Raw genomic sequence first — 24,743 nt, 5'->3', positions numbered from 1 at the left:
GATGTTGGATATATCCCTGAGGAAGGTGCCAGGAAGGGCGCCGAAACGCGTAGGTGGAAATAAAGGAGTACACTGCTACAACATCTTGCATCCCAGGTGATTTGTGAATCTCGGCAGCGCGGACTGTAACACACCCTGCTTCCCACAACTTTCTGAAGGTTTTTCCACGTGCGAGTGGTTGGTGGAGGTCCTGCAGCAGCTGATTCTGTGATATGCTCTCAAGCCAGTTGTGGGTTACACAACTGGAATAGGTGAGTGGAACTGTATTATACCGCTCATACTTCTAGTGTCACTAGTGATAGGGCACTATTGCGCCTCTTGTTCCCCCCACCATTTTTGTAAGGATATCGTATAGAGACTCAGAGCAGGGGAGACTCAGTTCCGCAGCATCTCCCTGCTCTTTGCTTTAACTCCTGAGGTTCCAGCTTCATCCAGAGGAGAGACTACAGAGACTGCAAGCGTTGCTGTTGTCGGTGCCAATGAGAAAGAAAGAGACTCTTCAATCAAGCTTCCCCGGATTGATAAGTTATAAGAATCCCAGTTTAACCGATTCAATGCTGTATAACTGTTTAATAGCTTTATTTAATTTATTTTGCTGGTTTACTGTTTACTCTGTCACATTTAACCCCCCCCCACTGCTTCTCCCTGCATGGAGAGTAAAGTCCCTGGAAATAAACCTTAAACTCTTGGCCTGTCTCAGATCCGTGGCGACATACTCAGCATCTGCAGCATATTACAAGTGGCGTAGTCGGCAGGATGTCGCACAGCGGCATGGAGGGGGCAGACCAAGCAGTGGGGGGAGGCCCCAGGTCTAGCATCTCCCTGGGAGCCATGTTAAATAATTTGCCAAAATTCTCTAGGAGCAATGTTATGTTGTGGAGTTGAATGGAGCGCATCTGGGGGATGATGCAGATGCATCCCATGATGCAGGCCATGGAGGCAGAGATAGCAGTGATGACCCTAGAGGGGGAGGCACGGGACTTTGTTATGCTTAGACTCCCCCAGGCGAGAGATACCCCGGACAAAGTTCTACATATACTTGAGGAGACGCATGGGGACCCCACTGAATTAGGGGAACTGCGCATGCGACTGTTTCACCGGGTACAAAGAGAGGGGGAGACCGTGACGCAGTTTATGAATGCCCTGCAGTAACTCCATTCTGCCATTGTCCGGAAGGATGGCATAGGCGTAGGGCCGATTGACGTGGTACTATGAGACCAGCTGGTGATGGGCTTGCGCGACATGATGATGAAGCAGGCCCTGCGAGAGCACATGCAAGTAAAGCCAGACATGACTTTCTCTGAGGACGACTTTGGGTGCACCACCGTAATAACAGACGAAATACCCACCCGGGATGCAGCACCTATCAGGGAAAGGTATCTCCAGATACCCCCACAAATGTACCAAGAGGTGAGGGGGATGCTGTCACAAATGGTGAAGAAGGGAGTAATACGTGAGAGTCAGAGTCCGTGGGCCGCCCCCATTGTCTTGGTGCGGAAGGACTGGTTTTTACGCTTCTGTGTGGACTACCGCCTGCTCAACACCTGTACAGTGCGGGATTCATATCCATTGCCGAGAATAGAGGAGTCCCTGTCAGTGTTAGGGAATGCTAGGTACTTTTCCACACTAGACCTGGCCAGCGGTTATTGGCAGGTACCAATGTCCGAACAAGACCGAGCCAAGACAGCTTTCATTCTTCCGATGGGATTGTATGATGTCACAGGGCAATTGCGGGGAAACAGGAGACGTGGAACTAGGGCCCCTGAACTGCCCCTAAGGCTAAGGGGGTGCCCTGACTTTCCTTAACTTGGGGGTACGCTTAAAGGTAGTAAGGCCTAAGTCTCTGACCTGTCCCTATCACCTGTTCAGCCCTGAGCTAAACACCCAACCCCCTCCCCAGGGGGTGAGACGGTATAAAGTAAACTACACCAAAAACCAGGGAAAGGGTAATACAGACACCTCTGGGTTAAATAAACTGAAAGACAAGACTTAGCTTAGCTCTGCAGCAATGCTCCAGGATAGCAGAGTTAGCCACTTGAAAACAGCAGACAACTGAAGAGCCACAGAACTCGGTCAGCTCCTGATCTCCAGCTTGGTTGGTCTCCAAAGAGAAACAATATCACCAACAGTTAGTTGGTGCACCTGGTGAGCTTATGTAGGAAGGTGGGAGTGGTTTCCGCCTGCATAGATAATTAATCACAAAGCAGTAACACCAGCGGTCACCGGGGGGAAAAACTCACCAGATCAACTAATGATGCAGTAACACCAGCAGCCATCAGGGCAAAAACTAATATTAACCCTCGGCGGCCTGAAAGGAAAAAGGTTTTAATATGAGAGCCCGTATCTACCACAGATCCAAAAATGGATCGTGACATATGCCATTCGGTCTGGCCAATGCCCTGGGAACATTTCAACGACTAATGAAAAGATGTCTAGGGGATATGAACTTTGAAGCTACTCTGATCTATCTGGACGATATCATCATCTTTGCCCCCACGTTCAAAAAACATATATGGAGACTGGAACAGGTTCTGAGTCGGCTACAAAAGCATGGGCTGAAAGTGAAGCCTCAAAAGTGTCACCTCTTCTGTACTCAGATCGAGTATTTAGGACACACTGTCTCAGCTGAAGGAGTGAGGTCTTCTCAGGAGAAGATTGCCACGGTACAGGAGTGGCCTACCCCAAAACCGTGAAGGATGTGCGAGCATTCCTGGGGCTCACAGGATACTTCCAACGCTTTGTAAAAGATTTTACGCGAATCGTAAATCCTCTTCTTGAGCTGCTGAAAGGGGTGCCCTCCTGTGCAAAAAACAAGAATGTACAGTGGGGAGAGCACCAGGAAGAAGCATTCCTAGCCTTGAAGAAAGCTTTGACAGAGCCCCACGTGCTAGCTTACGCTGACTTCACGCAACCGTTTATCTTGCACACTGATGGGAGTCTGCAGGGGCTTGGAGCATTGCTGTCGCAGATACAGGATGGGAAGGGGCGCGTCATAGCGTACGCAAGTCACTCTCTACATGACTCTGAGAAGAACCAAGATAACTACAGTTCATTCAAGCTTGAGTTGTTGGCGCTAGTATGGGCAATGACTGAGAAATTTGCGGATTACCTGGTCGGCTCTGAAGTTCACTTGCGTATGGATAACAATCCATTAGTTCATCTGGAGAAAGCGAAGCTTGGGGCACTGGAACAACGCTGGGTAGCTAGGATAGCGAAATTCCGGTACAAGATCACCTATAAAAGAGGAGCAGAGAATACCCATGCTGATGCCCTTTCCCGAGTGAATTATCGTAGGCCATCGCCTGATCAGGATGAAGAGCTGGAGACTGTGGAGGTCCTGGAATTTGGAGGAACTGCCAGGACGGTGGCAGCTACATGGGAGACAGAACAGGAGGAGACTCGTGCAAGTTTAATGGAACAACCCCACAATGAGTGGGTCCGAATGCAGCAGGAGGATCAGGAGATATCCCAGTTGAGATAGTGGGTCGTGTCTAAACAGGTGCCCAGCCATCATGAGAGGAGGACTGCATCACCTGAAATGCTGGGGCAATGGGAAATGCTTCAGCTGCAAGATGCATCCTTTATTGGAAGATGTTTCTACGGTCAGAACTCGGCCTCATCTGGCAGACGGTGATTCCTTCATCCTTGGTAGACCAGGCTGCTACGGAGGCTCATGAAAAAGGAGCCCACTTTGGTCCTGAAAAGATCTTCCAATGGCTGCAGCGCCTATTTTACCATCCCAATCTGAGAAGTGTGGTGGAAAGAGTCTGCCAGCAGTGTTGGAACTGTGAACTAGTTAAAACCATCTGAACAGCGGGCTCCCTTGCAAATGGTGAAGGCAATAGACTATCTGACGATCGGGCCAGCGCATCAGTACCGGTGGGAGAAAGGTTCATACAGGGTGAAACGTCGAGTTAGTGCCAAAGGCCCCATCTATGAGGTTCAGCCAGAAACGGAAGAAGGAGCCCCCACTCGTACGCTGCACCAAACTATGTTGTGGCCATGTTTGTCTCGAGATCCTGACCAAGCACAGGAAGTACCTGCACCCCCACAGGCAGTTCCATTGGCTGATGTTGATTTTGAAGATGAGGAAGACTCGCAACTTCCCCCAAGGAACACGGAAGGGGGGCTGGTACCAGAAACTGCCAACACAGCGGGAGCAACCCCAGCCCACGTTCCTCCCATAACAGCTGACACCGCTGCTCCTTCTGATTTGCAATGCTCTGAGCGTTAAACTTCCGGTGTACCCCTCACTCGCTATAACCAAGACCAATTCATCTGGCAACAAATTGTTCATGGATTGGAAGACTGTCAACGAGAACTACAGAAAAACTTGCCCATGGAATGACGAGCAAAATGAGAGGGGGAATGTAAGAGGGTGAGGAGTAAGAAGTGCCCAAAGGGGGTTAACTCCTATGCTCGGTGTCCAGAACCACCTAGCCGGACAGCAGGGTTGCCGGGGGGAAGATTTTCTGGCCTGGAACGACTGTACCATGTGACTGTAAGGGGCAGTGAGGGAAGAGAAGGGTCGGTGGACTTGAAGCTGTGCAGGCTGAGGGCGTGAAAGCAGAGCACGCCAGAGTCAGAGCAGAGCGCCAGACAGAGAGCAGGCTGCAGCACCACGCTCCAGACAGAGAACTCCGTCTGACGACTGGGACTGTAGGACAAGACATAGAGAGCGTTATATGTGATTACGTGGACTCGGTAGCCTCCGTGACCAGAGGAGACCTCCCCCTGACAGTGCAGAGACAGTGACCCGAGCGTGCAGTCCTGGTGACCGCGGTGACAGGCCGGAGCCCCTGAGTGTGGCAAAGAGACTTCCCAGTGAGTGCAATATCGTTCTTGTGGAAAGACAGCCGGGATATCATATGGAGACTCAGAGCAGGGGAGACTCAGTTCTGCAGCGTCTCCCTGTTCCTTGCTTTAACTCCTGAGGTTCCAGCTTCATCCAGAGGAGAGACTACAGAGACTGCAAGCGCCACTGTTGTCAGTAGCAATGTGAGAGAAAGAGACTCTTCAATCAAGCTTTCCCTGGACTGATAAGTTATAAGAATCCCAGTTTAACCGTTTCAATGCTGCATAACTGTTTAATAGCTTTCTTTAGTCTATTTTGCTGTTTTACTGTTTACTCTCCATGCAGGGAGAAGCAGTGGGGGGTTAAATGTGACAGAGTAAAGTCCCTGGAAATAAACCTTTAACTCTTGATCTTTCTTGGATCCGTGATGACATCCTCAGCACCTGCAGCGTATTACACACTCTAAGGCTATGGATTCTTTTAGAGCATACAAGGTTCAAACTTATTAAAGTTTTAACTTTTAGTAGAAAAGGTACAGTGCTTACAATAAAAGTATATAAAAAAATGGAAATAAAAAGTGACATACAAATAGGCAAAACAATTATAAAAATTAAAGGGAGAAAATTTACAGAAATATCTAAACTTTGCAGTCTGATATTCTGTTCCCTGAGGGGGGGATGAATATGAAATGGATCACAGCTTGGCTGCCTTCATCTGTGATCAAATTTCTTTGTGTAAGGTCTAATTTATAGATTTAACCAGGAGATCAGATTTCTAGACCAGTCTCTCATGTTAATATTCTGATTCCTGGTTTCTGACTGGACCATGGCTACTTTACCAATGAATACATTATTTTCCTCTGAGCACTCTTTGTGTATCCTTTCTTTCTAATAGTAAATATACAGTGTCAGGCTGCAATTTAGCATCTCCCTTCACAGGCACCAGAAGGTGTGAAATGTCTCCAATTCTGTACCTTCCCAGGAAGGCACCCTAGGGTCTAAAACTGCCTTTTCTCAGGATGATATATCACCTTTGTGAGACCTGCCACCTAAGGACAGATGCTAGTTAACTACCGGCCATACATCGCCTACAAATATATATTTCCATTACACCACCTAACATCACAGCCACACCAAAGAAAAGCAGCTCCAGCCATTACCTTAGGGAGGAGCCCATTGTTTGACCAAATATAGCAGGTACCTAACGGATGGTATAAATGTCCAAATGGCTCCTGGCAGGAAAAAGGTCCCCCACCCCTGGTTTAAACTATCATGACAAACTAAAACAAAGTTTAATAAAATGTTAAAATTATATAAAGTGGACAAACATTTCTCAGATTAAAAAATATTGTATTATCTTAAAAAAATTATGGAAAAAAATATTAACCTTACCTGAAAATGAAACCACTAAAAAGCATGCCAATACAAAGCTATGTTGTGGCTGTCAGAATATGGCAACACAAAATAAAATATTTTTTAAAAACTTTGTTTTCTTATTGAGCATAAGTAGTAAAGCATAGGAAAAATCAACCCCTTCATGACATTGCTATACATGTACAGTGCAACTCTATAGCAGGTGTATGGAGCAGGCTCTCCTTACAGATCATGGCTGCGGATGAGACCATGATTTTTTCTATATACAGCGATGCTGTGGCATCACTGTATATAACAAAAGCAATGTTCTAGTCCTCTAAGAGGACTAACAAGTACAGTGAAAAGTAAAAAAATATAGTTAAAAAATATGAATTTTTTTTTAAAAATGAATGTTTAAATAACCACCCCTTCCCCTGTTTTACCCCATTAAAAATAAAGCTATCGCCGAGTTCTGAAAAATCTGATCTATCAAAATAAAAAAAATTATTAACTCAATTGATAAGCACCGTAAACAAAAAAATTAGAACGTCAAAATTAAATTTTTTTGGTGGCTGCAATTCCACAAAAAATATTGTAACAAGCGATCAAAACTTGACACCTATCACATAATAGTATTAATAAAAACATAGTTTATTTTTTGTGAAACAAGACAATCACAAAGCTGCAGTAACTGAAAAAAAAAACATTGCTTGTCTCTGAAAATGGTGACACAACCCAAAAACTGTTTATTTAATTGCAAACTTCAGATTCTTATTTCATCACTAAATTAATAAAAAAACTGGACAAGTTTGGTATCGCCGTAATTGTACTGATGAGCAGAATCATATTGTAAAGTAATTTTTACTACAAAATGTACACTGTAAAAACAATTTGCAAAAAAACTAATTTTTCATAATTTCTTCACACTTGGAATTCTTTTCCCATTTTACAGCACAACATGTGGTAAAATGAATGGTGTCATTGAAAAGTACAACTCGTCCCACAAAAAACAAGCCTTCAACTATCTATGTTGACAATTAAGGCTACAGTATGTGCACACGGTGCGGATTCTGCTGCAGCTACGCAGCGGATTTGCCTCTGCGGATCCGCTGTGGATCCCCAAGCAGAGTACAGTAGCAATGTTATCCAATGGCTTTTAAAAACTGCAGTGCACATGCTGCGGATTTTTCCACGCGGATTTGCTGTGGTTTTAAATCCGCAGCATGTCAATGCTTTCTGCGGATTATGCTCCGGTTCGACACCTGTTCCATTGTCCAGGTGTCAAAATGCAGGGGGAATCCACATGCAAATCCGCAGGTAAACCTCAGGTCATTTTACCTGCAAATCCACGCGGAAAAATCCACAGCTGAATCCGCACTGTGTGCACTCACCCTAAGAGTTATGGCTCTGGGAAGAAGGGGAGGAAAAAAAACTGGAAACAAAAAACAGAAATTTGCCTAGAAGTGAAGGAGTTAAATCTGGTATTGTAGTAACTGTAGATGAACTGTAGTTGCAGATTAAAATTAACATGTCATTTCTACTTGGCGGTGAAAATGATACAACAGTTTCCAAAAAAAAAAAATGGTTGTGGAATTGCTGTTGTTTTCCACTCTCACAGACCCCCAAGAAAAGTCATTGGTAAAGAAAAAAATCACATTGTACTCCTAGAAAACAAGCTGCGATTGTATACATATATTGTCCGAAACTCGCCAATGCAAGTCTATGGGTGCGAGAAAAACTCGGGCGCCATCCGTTTAGCTTGTGACAAATACGCACACATTTTCCTCATTTCAGCACATTGAGCCATTTAATTCAATGGGGAAAATCAGTGAGAAATGTAAAGCCGTACGTATGTCATACGGATACATATGTGTGAAAAAAATCACATCATCGCATTGCAAATGCACTACCCACGGATGACCATACGGAGAACTCGTGTGACTCTCAGCAGGAAGACTTGGACCAATTTTCCATACGATTAGTGTGACATCAGCTTTCTATACTATTTCTTTATAATGTCAATGATGCATCCACAACTATATGACCTGTTTAGAGCAGCAACCTCTACATATATATGTATATATATATATACAGCATATACATATCTATATATATAAGAGGCATCGTGATTACTCGCTAATCCCGCCCCCTGCACAGTAGCTCTGCCCCCCACCACATCACCACACATAATCCCCCCACCCCATTACCACACATAATCCCGCCCCCACCACATTACCACACACAATCCTGCCCCCCACCACATCAGCACACATAATCCCGCCCCCCACCACATCACCACACATAATCCCGCCCCCACCACATTACCACACACAATCCCGCCCCCCACCACATCAGCACACATAATCCCGCCCCCACCACATCACCACACACAATCCCGCCCCCCACCACATTACCACACACAATCCCGCCCCCCACCACATCAGCACACATAATTTTGCCCCCACCACATCACCACACATAATCCCGCCCCCCCACCACATAACCACACACAATCCCGCCCCCACCCCATTACCACACATAATCCTGCCCCCCTACCACATCACCACACATAATCCCACCCCCATCACATCACCACACATAATCCCGCCCCCTCACCACATCACCACACATAATCCCACCCCCCACCCCATTACCACACATAATCCCACCCCCACCACATTACCACACACAATCCCGCCCCCCACCACATCAGCACACATAATCCCGCCCCCCACCATATCACCACACATAATCCCACCCCCCACCACATCACCACACATAATCCCTCCCCCCCACCGCATTACCACACACAATCCTGCCCCCCACCACATCACCACACATAATCCCGCCCCCCACCCCATTACCACACAATCTCGCCCCACCACATTACCACACACAATCCCGCCCCACCACATCAGCACACATAATTCCGCCCCCCACCACACCACACATAATCCCACCCCCCACCACATAACCACACACAATCCCGCCCCCACCACATCACCACACATAATCCCGCCCCCCTACCACATCACCACACATAATCCTGCCCCCCACCACATTACCACACATAATCCCGCCCCCCACCACATCACCACACATAATCCCACCCCCCACCACATCACCACACATAATCCCCCCACCACATCACCACACATAATCTTGCCCCTCACCACATCACCACACATAATCCCACCCCCCACCACAACACCACACATAATCCCACCCCCCCACCACATCACCACACATAATCCCCCCACCACATTACCACACATAAACCCGCCTCCCCACCACATCACCACACATAATCCTGCCCACCCACCACATTACTGCACATAATCCCGCCCCACCATATTACCGCATATAATCCCACCCCCACCACATTACCACACACAATCCCGCCCCCCACCACATCCCCACACATAATCCCGCCCCCCACCACATTACCACACATAATCCCACCCCCCACCACATCACCACACATAAACCCGCCCACCCACCCCATTACCACACATAATCCCCCCACCACATCACCACACATAATCCTGCCCCCCACCACATCACCACACATAATCCCACCCCCCACCACAACACCACACATAATCCCGCCCACCACCACATTACCACACATAATCCCGCCCCCCACCACATCACCACATACTCCCACCCCCCTACCACATCACCACACATAATCCCGCCCCCCACCACATCACCACACATAATCCCCCCCACCACATTACCACACATAAACCCGCCCCCCACCACATCACCATACATAATCCCGCCCTCCCACCACATCACCACACATAATCCCGCCCCCCCGCCACATCACCACACATAATCCCACCCACCACATTACTGCACATAATCCCGCCCCACCACATTACCGCATATAATCCCACCCCCACCACATTACCACACACAATCCCGCCCCCCACCACATCCCCACACATAATCCCACCCCCCACCACATCACCACACATAAACCCGCCCACCCACCCCATTACCAAACATAATCCCCCCACCACATCACCACACATAATCCCACCCCCCACCACAACACCACACATAATCCCGCCCACCACCACATTACCACACATAATCCCGCCCCCCACCACATCACCACATACTCCCACCCCCCTACCACATCACCACACATAATCCCGCCCCCCACCACATCACCACACATAATCCCCCCCACCACATTACCACACATAAACCCGCCCCCCCACCACATCACCATACATAATCCCGCCCCCCCACCACATCACCACACATAATCCCGCCCCCCGCCACATCACCACACATAATCCCGCCCACCCACCACATTACTGCATATAATCCCGCCCCACCACATTACCGCATATAATCCCACCCCCACCACATTACCACACACAATCCCTCCCCCCACCACATCCCCACACATAATCCCGCCCCCCCACCACATTACCACACATAATCCCACCCCCCACCACATCACCACACATAAACCTGCCCACCCACCACATTACTGCACATAATCCCGCCCACCCACCACATTACTGCATATAATCCCACCCCCACCACATTACCGCATATAATCCCACCCAACCACATTACCACACATAATTCCACCCCCCACCACATTACCACACATAATCCCACCCCCCACCACATTACCACACATAATCTCGCCCCCCCACATTACCACACGAGGCTCCGTCCCCCCACATTACCACATGAGGCTCCGTTCCCACACATTACCACACGAGGCTCCGTCCACACACATTACCACACGAGGCTCCGTCCCCACACATTACCACACGAGGCTCTGTCCCCACACATTGCCACACGAGGCTCTGTCCCCACACATTACCACATGAGGCTCCGTTTCCCCACATAAACACACGAGGCTCCGTCCTCACACATTACCACACGAGGCTCTGTCCCCACACATTACCACATGAGCTCCGTCCCCCCACATAACCACACAAGGCTCTGTCCCCACACATTACCACATGAGGCTCTGTCCTCACACATTATCACACGAGGCTGCGTCCCCAGACATTACCACATGAGGCTGCGTCCCCACACATTACCACTCGAGGCTCTGTCCCCCCACATAACCACATGAGTCTCCATCCTCACACATTACCACACGAGGCTGCGTCCCCACACATTACCACACGAGGCTCTGTCCCCACACATTACCACATGAGGCTCCGTCCTAACACATTACCACACGAGGCTCCATCCCCACACATTACCACACGAGGCTCCGTTCCCCCACATAACCACAAGAGGCTCCGTCCCCACACATTACCACACGAGGCTCTGTCCTCACACATTACCACACGAGGCTGCATCCCCACACATTACCACACAAGGCTCTGTCCCCACACATAACCACACGAGGCTCCGTCCCCACACATTACCACACGAGGCTCCGTCCCCACACATTACCACATGAGGCTCCGCCCCCCCACATTACCACACGCAGCACTTCCTTTCTATGTAATTCAACCACTTCAGCCAAGGTAAACGTACATTTAATTGCATCCGCATTCTCCCAAGCAAAATCAGCCAAGAAGAGTCGCCAGGTCCATCTCACAGGCCGCAGGAAAATCCGGACAACGATGCAGAAGCTGATTGACAACAATATCGATAAAATCGTAGGATTGGTTATCAACAACAAACACCTGAGCAGATTGATAAGGACAGAGAGAGATATCACAAGGTTTATATCAACCGAGTGACAGAAAGAAGGGAAGCTGATATATATAACCAGCATCAACGAAGAAGGAATTTGACACCTGCGGAAGTTGAAAACAACAATGCCCGTCGTTATAAACTGTCACCACCTTCAAGGTATGCAGCAAGAAATCCAGAGAATATACCCAGTGAACACCACGTGGGAAAGCGAGACGTTACGTGTAGTGATTGCGGTGCATCTCACTTTTGTAAAGACAAATTACACAGTGCAAAGTTTGCATCGTGCTGCGGAAGTGCTACTATACACTTACGTGAAGTAAATGAATATCCACAGCAGTTTCAAGCATGGTTAACTGAAGATACGAACGAGGCAAAACTTTTAGAAAGAACATCAGAAAGTACAACAGTGCTTTTGCATTTGCATTCTTTGGATTTCAGTCAATGAAATTTTCCGGTGGCCCACCCGTTTTAGTCATTCATGGACAAGTGTACCACTGTACATCAACTTCTCTAAGGTAAAAGACCTGAATACAATTAAATGTACATTTTTAATTCATTCCTACTCTTTTTTAATAATTAAAAATATATTTGTGTTTTCTTTAGATCTGATACTCCTTCATATTCACAACTCTACATATTGGATCCTGAGTATGCAAACATTCAACGATTAAATAACGAGCAAAATGAAGGATGCAAGAGGGACATAATGAATACTATTGACTGTTTACTCAGAGATATCAACCCATTTGCTCAGGCTTTCAAGATGATGAAGGATTTGATTGATCAGCGTGACTACGACCAGCATAAAATCGAAATGTGGATAACCAAGGATAGACAACACGACCCTCGCCAATACAACTTGCCGACAGCCAATGAAGTTGCAGCTGTGTTTGTTTCCGATGATGGAGAGCTGCCGATCAAAAGAGACATTGCCATTCATCCCATTGGGCAGCGAGGACTACAGAATATTGTGTACCATAGCCCAATCTGTGATCCAATGGTGTATCCACTCCTCTTTCCGTATGGTGAACACGGATGGCAACCTGGAATACGGAAGCAAGGGAGAACTGCAAAAAGGAAAAGTCATGAAATGGAGGAAGATGACGATGAAGAACAGGAAGAAATCAGTCACAATGCAGGGGAACAAGAAAAAAAAAATGTGTCGATGAGGGAATTCTATGCGTACCGCCTTCAGGATCGACAATCCTTCAACCCGCTGTTACATTCTGGCAAGCTGACACAACAATACATAATTGATGCCTACCTAAAGGTTGAAGCACAGCGACTGGACTGGAACAGACAAAACCAAAAGAAACTCAGAACAGAATTATATGTCGGGCTTATGGATTATATCAACAGTAGGGCTGAACAACAAGATCTGAGACGAGGTCGCATCGTCATACTTCTCTCTTCTTTTACCGGTGGAAAACGTGCCATGACACAGAATTACCAAGATGCGATGACTTTGGTAGCAAAATTTGAAAAGCTGGATTTATTTATTACATTCACTTGCAACCCAAAGTGGGAAGAAATTCAGTCCGGCCTTTTACAACATGAAACAGCAATAGACCGCCCAGATTTGGCATCTACCATATTCCACTTAAAGCTACAAGAGTTACTAAACGACTTGACTGCAAAAAAAGGTGGAGTGATGGGACAAGTAAAGGCATACACCTACGTCATTGAATTTCAAAAAAGAGGTATTACGTACATTCATCTGAATGTTCGTAACAGTAATGTTAAGAATGGAATGATTATTAATGCACACTTAATGCATCCTTTTATTGTTTCAAACCTTCCACATTGCCATATACTCTTAATTCTGGACGAGGAAGACAAGTTTCGAGAAGCTATCAATTGTGAAAATGCTGTTTGTGCAGAAATTCCTGACCCGGATATTAACAAGGAGCTTTACGATGTTGTCACCAGCTGCATGATTCATGGGCCCTGTGGAGAACACAATAGAAATTCACTGTGCAAGGAAGATGTAAAAGGAATCCGGACATGTTCCAAAAAGTTTCCCAAAGACTTCAGCGAAGAAACAAATATTAATGTGGATGGTTATCCAGTATACCACAGACGAAAAGATGGCATTAAGCTCAAGATTAGGGATGTGGAAGTTGACAGCCGCTGGGTTGTACCATACAACCCCTACCTCTCTCAGAAATACAGCGCACACATAAATGTGGAAATCTGCTCTTCAATCCAGACCGTCAAATATATTTTCAAGTACTTGTACAAAGGACTTGACGCAGCCATTGTTCAAGTGAACAAAGTCATCAACACCGGCACTTACCACTGGGACGAGATTAATACTTACATCAACACACGATATTTGGCATCGCCTGAAGCAATGTGGCAGCTGTGAAAATTTGACATGTCTGCACGTTCCCATGCTGTAGAAAGACATCCGGTACACCTACTTTTCCAACAATCAGTTTACTTTGAGGATGGAACGGAGCAGCTTTCTGTGGAAAAAGCTCAGCGTGATGGCACAAAACTTACGAAATGGTTCGTTCTAAACCAAACTGATCCATCAGCACGTCAATATTTATATTGTGAAATACCCTACCATTATGTCTGGACAAATAAGATTTGCAAGACAAGAAAAAGAGGTGCTGACAAGATCCTTCCAAGAATGTACTCTGCGCCTACTACTGATGCATATCAAGGGTAAGTCATAGTCATCTAATTGTACGTTATTAGATCATCCTGACTTTTTTATAATTTTTAATTATTTTCTTTATGTTGTTTACAGGTGCTACATCATTCGAAGATCTGAGAACAGTGGAAGGACACACATATGAAACTTATATTCTGGCAGCAAAGGCCATGGGATTATTGCATGACGATTCAGAGTGGGACAAAACAATGGAAGAAGCATCTTTATTTAGAACTAGCTGAAGAGCCCGGCGCTGCCCGCGCATAGTAACTAGCTGTGGTTAGTTATAGCAAATTATAATTATCCTCCATCCCATAGTCCCGTGCCCATATACCCATCATACATATCCTCATCCCATAGTCCCATGCCTATATACCCATCATACATATCCTCCATCCCATAGTTCCGTGCCCATATACCCATCATACATATCCGTCATCCCATAGTCCCGTGCCCATATACCCATCATGCATATCCTCCATCCCATAGTCGAGTGTCCATATACCATTATACATCCTTCATCTCATAGTCCCATGCCCATATACCCATCATACATATCCTCCATCCCATAGTCCCGTGCTCATATACCCATCATACATATCCACCATCCCATAGTCCTGTGCCCATATACCCATCATACATATCCTCCATCCCATAGTCCCGTGCCCATATACCCATCATACATATCCGCCATCCCATAGTCCCGTGCTCATATACCCGTCATACATATCCTCCATCCCATAGTCCAGTGCCCATATGCCCATCACACATCCTCATCCCATAGTCCCGTGCCCATATACCCGTCATACATATCCTCCATCCAATAGTCCAGTGCCCATATACCCATCACACATCCTCCATCCCATAGTCAACCATTATGACATCATAATGAGCGGCGGCAGGGCTTGCAACCTATGATGACATCAGCATCGCCATGGCAACCATTGTGACATCATAATGAGGGGCGGGGCTTGATACGCACACACTGTTTCCCCAGTATGCAAATAGGGGCATTATGACATCATAATGAGGGGCGGGGCTTGACGCTCACACACTTTTTCCCCAGTATGTAGATAGGGGCAAAATTGTTTGGTGAATTGGAACGCGCAGGGTTAAAATTTCACCTCACAACATAGCTTAGGACGCTCTCGGGGTCCAGACGTGTGACTGTGCCAAATTTTGTGGCTGTAGCTGCAACGGTGCGGATGTCTATCCCGGACATACACACATACATACATACACACTTTGAGCTTTATATATTAGATGCCCGGTGAGCTTCGACAGCTATTTGCTGCCATTCTGAACCACGCCAACATCACAAGTGGACTTGATTTATGCAACAAATATAAAAATAACATGATGGAAGACTTCCTCCTGACTCATAACTAATACATGGCCAAGCAGCAAACTTGCCGATATCCAAGACCACTTACGACAGTTTGCTAAAGATTGCAAAAGTTGTGGACTACCTTCTCCATCAGATGCGTATAAAATGTGTGACATTGTTGATGTGGAAAGGGAGAAACAAGAATCTGAACAGCTGCAGTTTCTGATGAACCTAGAACAGCGAGGCACCTTTGAAACAATCATGAATGCAGTTAATAATCCCACCACATCACAAAAATGCTTTTTTTTATCTGGTGCAGGAGGTTGTGGAAAGACTTTCGTGTACAAGGCTTTAACATCTACTATACTTGGGAATGGTGGCATTGTAAAAACAGTTGCTCCTACTGATTTGGCAGCTACATTACTAAAAGGTAATTTTAATTACGATTACAGATTACTGAAAAACGTAAATTTAAGATGTCTGTATTGAAGATTTTTTTTGTTTTACACAGGCGGTAAAACAGTCCACTCCGGATTTGGAATTTTAATTCATTTGAATGAGAGAACTGTATCAAGTATTAAAGAAGGAACCTCAGTCTGCCAAGAGCTTCGGGATACTAAACGTATTATATGGGATGAAATTTCAATGTCTCACGTTCATCTTTTCAATGCCGTTGATAGAAGCTTACATATTCTCCTTCACAATGAAGAACCTTTTGATGGGATCCCGATTGTTGTTGAAGGAGATTTTTGTCAGCAAGCTCCAGTTGTACTTCATGGAAATCGCGTTAGTATTGTAGAGGCGTGTGTCAAGAGCAGTCCAGTCTGGAAATCCTTCAAGGAACTGAAATTAATCAGAAACATGCGAGTCAATCCTAATGAGGTTGAATTTTGTGAGTGGCTGCTGTTGGATCAGGAGTTGAAGATGGGAATCTGGTGGATTTTGTGAAGCTGAGCAAAGACATTCTAACTCATGACGTTGTGATGAGCATATTTGGGAATGACCTGAACTCTCTCACTCCTGATCTTGCTTCCAGAGCAGTACTATGCCCTAAAAACTGTGACACGCTGACAGTCAATGAACAAGTGTTGAACATGCTTAGAGGTCAGACTAAATCATACTTCAGTGTCGACAATATTTCATCCTGTGAGACAGAAGAAGAAAGAGCTCAGTACCCCATCGAATTTGTACATTCCCTAACTCCTATGGGCCTCCCTCCTCATATGCTGAACCTTAAGAAAGGCTGCTGTGTCATGCTACTCCGCAATCTAAATCCAAAGAAAGGACTGTGCAATGGTACTCGATTAATTGTAGAATCTCTTGGCACAAATCTCATCTACTGCAGTTTTCTTTCTGGGGAGCGTCGTGGTCAAAAGGTTCTCATTCCAAGAATACCATTGGACACTAGCGAAAATTGCGATATCCCGTTTAAGTTAACAAGAAAACAATTCCCACTTTGGCTTATTCCATGACAATTACAAAATCGCAAGGACAAACATTCGATAAGATTGGCATTCTCCTACCTGATCCTGTATTCACACATGGTCAATTATACACTGCATTCGCTAGAGTAACAAGTTGTAAAGGTCTTTCAGTTCAAATTGTACCTGGTAGAAGTCAAGGAAAGATCTTTGAAAATGACGAAAATGACTATACATTTTATTGTGTTTACAGAGAAATTTTAACTTAATTTATGTTTCATTATGAAATTTGTTTAGATGCTGGAATGAATAAAAAATGCACATCTTACTGAATCCAGTTTGTTTTTGATTTTACACTGTGAATAAAATGTATCATTAGTATTATTCAGATTTTTAATGATTACTATTGTTATTAACTTCATTTTAATTTAATTTACCACCTGCGTAAGCGCTATTGAATGTTGTCACTATTTACTTTAGTTTAATCACAGCAGCGTTAATTAGATAGCAATGAGCGTGCCGAGCGTTAGCTGGCTGGAAACAGCTAGTATACCATATATAGTAAATGTCTACTGAACTTAAATTAGCTTATGTGTTACTGTATAAGCTATTTCTCACATGGATCTCAAGTCTGTCTGAAAAAAAGCTGCAGTATGGTCTAATCTTGTACAAATTGCGTAGATAGTAGACAGGGAGCAGCTCCTGCAATTTGTGGACATGACTGACCCAAACTATGAGGACAGTTAAATGGAATCTGTCATCAGCTTTTTGTTACCTCATCCAAGAGCAGCATAAGGTAGGGAAAAAGACCCTGAATCCAGCGATTTATCACTTAAGTTACTGGGTGCAACTGTTCTGACACAATCAGAGCTTTAAGATTTAGAATTAAGCAGAGCTGAGAAAGCTAATCCCGCCCACACCATGACCTCTATGTACAAATTCGATAGACAGTGAGGTGCTCATCACAGGAAGGGGTCGTTGCTGGACTAATCTCTTAGTGATAAATCCTTCACAGTTAGTAAACAACAGCAAGTGACACATCCCTGAATTCTGTGCCTCGGTCTCTCTGTTGACATAATCTCTTTAAGTTTTTGTAACTTTAAAAAAGTGGAAAAACCAGGAAATGCAAGCTAAAAATGTTTAACAAAATAAAGAACAACCCAAAGAATTTAACTGCATTGTAACCTAATTTATCTTCTTACAGAATGAAAAGTCCACAGCACTGGAGTTGGTGCAAATAGACGTAAGTATGCATCGCTGTCCCTTATGTTTCTCAAAAGAAAAAACGCTAAAATATTGTAAAATATATTGTAGACTTTATATGTATAAAACTGCAATTCCAAAAACGTTAGAACTCTATGTAAATGTAAATACAACAAGAATGCAATGATTTGGAAATCTTCCAGCCATATTTTAATCACAACTAAACATAGGAAAAAGATTAGGAGATGAAAGTTAGACATTTTTCCCTTTTGTTTGAAAAAATGAACCAATGTAGAAATTGCTGGTGTGGTACTAGCAGGTACGCAGGATGCAGTGACGAGTAACGAGACGATTTGGTGCTTTCTATAATAACGTTTATAGGACTGGAGGGAACTTTCCTCAGTACCGGCCTGATCAACAAAAGGGGTAACAAGGGTTGCCCTCGCAGGGGCTCTAAACAATCAAACACAAATGGGGTAGAACATGACTACGTCCGGCAATAGCCGGTCACTATAGGGCCGCGGTATGGCCGACTACGGGTCCTTAATTATATAGTCAACTTAGCTGTCCAGAAGCCCCTCGTCGTCCGGGATGGTGGTCTTTCGGCGTAGCAGTCGCTGGGCCCAGTTGCTGAGGCGTTGACGAAGTCTTCGCGTGCTCTGATGACACGGGAGCCCCACAGGCCCCGGCGGAGTCCTTAGACGGATAGGCCGCAGCCCCCGGACTGGGGCAAGCGTCAGCGGCGTGGGGTGGCGAAGGGCAGGCCACCTGCGCAGCTAATGGCTGTGGCGGGGGATCCGCGGCAAGCAGAGGCTCGGCCCCTGCTGCGGACCAGAGCGGGACAGTGGTGGCTGCCGACGGCACTGTACTCACCTCGACCACCGGTGAGAGGCGGCAGCGGCCGCGGGTAGAACTGGGGCCGCAGAGACCACGGGCTGGAGCGGGGCAGCAAGTCTCGGATGATCGTCTTGGCGCTATCCCTCTGGAGTCCTCAGGGAGTGTCTTTCCTGGCACTGGTAAGTCGCTCTAGCTTTCAGTCGCTCCCACGGTCTCCTCCTGCCTCATTGCCCTGGGAATTTCCCGCCCCCCTTATATTGGTCCCCCAGCCCATCTGTCTGTCACAGCGGTCCGCCCCAAACTCTGTCCCCAGGGAATGGTTCCGCCCGGAACCCAGATGATGGCTCCCTTGGTTCCGGCCCGGACACTCGACGGGGGCCATTCCTCCCACACTCCCCTGCCCTGTATGCTCGCCAGTCCCCGGGCGAGGGTTTTTGTAGACTCGGGTTAGCTTTTTGGGACGACAGTCCTTGTTGCCATACGAAATGGTTCTGTTCTTAACTTTCAGGGGGTTTGCCAGCTGTTGACCGCTTGGAGCGTCGAAGCTCGGGTGTATTGGAGTCTTCTGGGGTGGTGGAGCGTGGTTGAATAGTTGGTTCTGGTGGGATTCCTTGATCCACTGTAGTGCCACTACTGGGGAGACCCGTAGATGCGACGGGGAAGTCCTCTTCATCATCCAGGTCCCAGACTGTGGGCGGGGGGTCGGGGACCTGGGGGGTCGGTTCGAGCCATGGGGGATCAGTAGACATGCAAGGCCGTAACATGTTACGGTGCACAACCCGAGTGAGAGGCGCGTTGTTTCCTTCAGATTGTATTTCGTACACAGGCCTGTCGGGGCTTATCCGGCGCAACACTTGGTACGGGTTCATCTCCCACCGTGGTTCTAACTTGTTTTGGGGACGTTGATCAAGTACGAGTACCCGATCCCCAGTCTGAAAGTCAATGGGTGGTGGCAGCGCTCCCCCAGGTGTTCTAGGTCCTGGAGCTTTGTATGGACGATTCGGTGGAGGGTCTGCAGCCGGTGCCGGTGGTTTTGGACCTACGAGGATACCCCGGTCCAGGGATGGGGTTCCTCCGGGTTCAATTCCACCTCCGTAATGACCTTGCCTTCCCGTCCGAACAGCAATGAGTAGGGGGTGTAACCAGTCACTCGATGCACGCGATTGTTATATACCCACACCAGCTCAGGGGCATATTCAGGCCAGCGGGTCTTGCGGTCGCTCTCCAGGGTGCGCAGCATTTGGATTAGTGTACGATTGAATCGCTTGCAGGCTCCGTTTCCCTGTGGGTGATACGGCGTAGTCCGAGATTTATCGATACCGTAAAGATGATGTAGCTCTTCCAAGACTTTTCCCAAGAAGCACGCTCCTTGGTCCGAATGTATTCATTGCGGACTGCCGTACACTTGGATAAAGTTTTTACAAATTGCATAGGCGGCCGACTCCACTGTTTGGTCTCGGGTGGCGGGGACCACGGCGAACTTGGTGAAATGGTCCACCATAACGAGACAATGTTCATACCCCTGATAGGCAGGATCTATGGTCAGATAGTCCACCGTAAGAAGCTCCAGAGGGGCTGATGTTACAATAGTCTGCACCGGGGCTTGTTGCGCGGGGGGTTTAGCAAGCTCGCATGGGCGCCAGGTTCGGCAAACTTCTTCTACAGCAGCGTGCAAGCGTGGGTGGTTCACTATCTGTTGCAACCATTGTAAAGTCTTTTGAGCACCAAAATGGGCCCCCTTCTCATGGACATCCCGGGCCAGTTGGTTGAGATGGGCTCCGGGCACGATCACCTGCCATATTGTAGCTGACGTGGTTCGTGACATGGCTTTTCGATATAAAAGTCCCTTTTTGATGATTAGCTTTTCCCACTGGCGCAACATCAGCAACATATCTTGGGTCAAAGTCTGTCTCTGTGAGCTCGTGGGCAATTTACCGGTGGCCACCCATCGGCGCAGGAGTCCAACTTCTGTATCTTCCTGTTGCTGCTGAATCCATTTGTCGCAGGGTTGTTCTAGTATCCCTCCTAGGGGTCCCGGATGAGGCGGTTCTTGCGTGTTGACTGTAAGCATGGCGGTGGTGAGGGCGAACGGCGTCTCTTCTGCTTCTAATTCGTCATCTCGATTTATTCCTGGGGTGGTGTGTCGGATTCTGGAGAGCGCGTCGGCGTGCACGTTTTCAGCTCCCCGTTTGTAGATGATCTTATAATTGAATTTGGCCATCCGAGCCACCCACCGCTGCTCCAAGGCCCCCAGTTTGGCATTCTCCAAATGGGCTAGTGGGTTGTTATCGGTCCGCACTACTACTTCGGAGCCCGCCAGGTACTCTGCGAATCGCTCCGTCATTGCCCACACTACCGCGAGGAGCTCGAGCTTAAAGGAGCTGTAATTGTCTGGGTTGCGTTCTGAGTCATGCAGTGAACGGCTACCGTAGGCAATCACTTTCTCCCGGCCATCCAGCACCTGTGACAACACAGCTCCTAGTCCCTGGAGGCTCCCGTCGGTATGCAGGATGAACAGTTGCAAGAAATCCGCATATGCCAATACCGGGGCGTCCGAGAGGGAAGTTTTGAGATCTTGAAACGCATCTTCTTGCGGTTGCTGCCACTGAATCTTCCGTCCATTCTCCCGGCGGGAGTCCCCTTCAGCAGGTCCTGCAGGGCTCGGGCTCGGCGTGCAAAATTCTTCACGAACCGACGGTGGTAGCCGGCCAACCCCAAGAAGGCCCGCACATCTTTCACCGTCTCGGGAGTAGGCCACCCACGGACAGCAGCGACCTTTTCCAGGGATGGTCGGATGCCCTCCACCGAGACGTATGCCCCAGGTATTCGATCTGGGTGCGGAACAGGTGACATTTCTGGGGCTTTACCTTTAACCCGTACTTCTGCAGCCGGCCGAGCACCTGCCCCAACTGCCTCAGGTGGTCCTCGAACGTGGAGGAATAGATGATAATATCGTCCAGGTATATCAACTTGGCTTCAAAGTTGAGGTCTCCCAGACACCGCTCCATCAACCGCTGAAAGGTTCCTGGGGCGTTAGCCAGCCCAATCGGCATCCGATTGAACTCGAACAGTCCCATGGGAAGGATAAATGCCGTCTTGGCCCTGTCTTCCTCTGACATCGGCACCTGCCAGTACCCACTGGCCAGGTCTAGAGTTGAAAAGTACGTCGCGTTCCCCAAGGCGGACAGAGACTCTTCTATGCGGGGCAGTGGATACGAATCCTTGATGGTGCAGGCGTTCAACTTCTGCAAAAACGCAGAGTGCCATCTTTTTTCCGAACCAGGACAATAGGGGCCGCCCAGGGGCTCTGGCTTTCTTGTATGACCCCCTTCCGGAGCATTTGGGCTAATAGAGTTTTCACTTCCTGGTATAGCTGCGGTGGTATTTGCCGATATCGCTCCCGGATGGGGGACGCTCCTGCCGTGGGGATCCCATGCGTGATGGCAGTGGTATATCCGAAGTCGTCCTCGTGGTTGGCGAAGACAGTGTGAAATTGTCCAAGAAGTGTCTCTACTTGGAGAAGCTGGGCTGGCGCTAGGTTGGAGAGTTCGGCCCGCATTCTCTCCAGGATGACTCGACCTTTCTCTTGGGCCGAGGATGCAGCAGTCTGTTGGGTCCGTACCGTTACTGCCCAGGAATCTTCGGGTTGCACCCTCAACTGGACTGCGGGGTCCAGCAGCATCTCCTCCAATGGCCTTACTAGTTTGGCCATTTTGGCCCTGGGCTTCTGGGCGATATCTTGATCTTCCAGGTTAACACAATGCACCAAGACGGTACCTTCCCGCACTGTGGCCAGGGAGCGGGCCACCAGGATGCCAGGCACTCTAAGTAACATGGTTCCACCTGCACCTCCATGCCCTCCAGTGGCATCGGGGCGTGGCTCGGCAGAGCCACCACCGTCTGCCCTGGAGGAAGCACGAGTGGGGGGGAGCTGGAGCGATGACCTTGCCCAGCGCCTCACCCTCCTGACACTCCTGGAGCACTCGCGCCTCCCGCACCAACCGCTGGAAGACCTGGGCCTGGGCCGTGCGAGAACCCCACTGACTTAGGGTCTCCTGCGTGGTATCGTTGAGGAGTAGATTGCCGAACTCCCGCAGTATGTTCATGCCCAAGATGATCGGATGATGGTCGTTAGTCTCTCCTTGGGTTAGGACCACTCCCCGGCGGCCGAGGGATTTACCACACAATGTCATCTGAAGCCACACCACTCCGGCGACAGGTACCGGCAGTCGTATCATGGGCCCCCACTGGGGCCTTGCCGCATCCGGGAAATGCTGCCGGAAGTACGCTGCCGGCATGGTCGTTACTTGCGACCCCGTATCCACTAGACACCGCACAGCATGACAGCATGACCCTCGACTTCGGCCCATACTATTGGGCACCTAGCGACCAGTTCTTCAGGACTTCCACCACCCCTTGTTGTGGCTTCTGGCTCCGAGCGGCGTCCCCCATGCCCGGAGCCCTCTAGTTTAATGTCTGCCGGGGTGGGTATTTCCCACGCCGTGGACACTCCCGTGCGAAATGGCCCAGCTCTCCACACTCATAGCTCTGGGGCGGTGAGGCTCGGCCACCCCGGGTATTGCGAGGCCCCCAGGGCCCAGAATTGTAGCCAGGCCGGGCGCATGCTCCGTTCTCGTCTTGTCTCATTTCCTCAATCTATTGAGGTTCTTTGACAATGCTTACAGAAGACTCTTTGCTCCGGGCCTTCCCCACAGGAGCCGTCATCCCCTGCTCTTGCTCTCATACCCGGGCCTGACTCCCCACTTAGGAGAAGGCTATATGTGGGTTCACTCGGACCTGTTCCCGCAATGCCTGCTTGATTAGCGGGTCCCGGAGTCCAGTCATTAACAGGTTACGCAGGGTAATGTCGATGGGCCCTACCCCTATTCTGTCCTTCCTTTTTATGGCCGTGTATAGCTCCTGGAGGGCGTTCATATACTGGGTGATGATCTCCCCCTCCCCCTGCATCCGACTGAATAACCGGGTTCTCAACTCCCCCTCGTCTGTTGGATCCCCATGGGTCTCTTCCAGGATCTGCAAGACCCTGGTGAAGGTGTTGCGACATCCCGGGGGTCTCAACATTAACGACTTCCGGGCTTCTCCATCTAGTGCCATAAGGGCCACCTCAGCCTATAAATTGGGGGTCATGGGGTGCATGCGGAAAAGGCCCCGCATGTGTTCTGTCCAGCTCCACAGCAGCGTGTCGGAGCCAGAAAACCAGGGCAAGTTACTTAGCATAGCCCCCAGGGAGATGCTGGAGCGGGGGACCCCATCATCAGTAGCGCCTGCGGCCCCACTCTGATCAGGCGCACCACCGTCTGCGCTCGGAGACTGCATCCTACCGACTACGCCAAATGTGGTACTAGCAGGTGCGCAGGATGCAGTGACGAGTCATGTGACGATTTGGTGCTTTCTATACTAACGTTTATAGGACTGGTTGCCCTCGCAGGGGCTC

General features: G+C 48.2%; 1 protein-coding gene across 2 annotated transcripts in view; it reads left to right on the top strand.

The window, feature by feature from the left end:
- The window catches only part of LOC141086290 (uncharacterized), a 380,966-nt gene that overhangs the window by 173,378 nt on the left and 182,845 nt on the right, over positions 1 to 24,743 (top strand). For both annotated transcript variants that reach the window (XM_073572238.1, XM_073572237.1), the window contains exon 5: positions 18,453 to 18,491. In XM_073572238.1, the coding sequence (XP_073428339.1) occupies positions 18,453 to 18,491 (39 nt within the window). The remainder of the gene's footprint in view (positions 1 to 18,452; positions 18,492 to 24,743) is intronic.

Source organism: Dendrobates tinctorius, unplaced genomic scaffold (genome assembly GCF_039654945.1).
Source record: "Dendrobates tinctorius isolate UK_male_01 unplaced genomic scaffold, ASM3965494v1 ptg000031l, whole genome shotgun sequence".
NCBI classification, from domain to species: Eukaryota; Metazoa; Chordata; class Amphibia; order Anura; family Dendrobatidae; genus Dendrobates; species Dendrobates tinctorius.
Note: the sequence above shows the minus strand (reverse complement) of the source record. Positions and strands in the feature narration are given on the sequence as shown.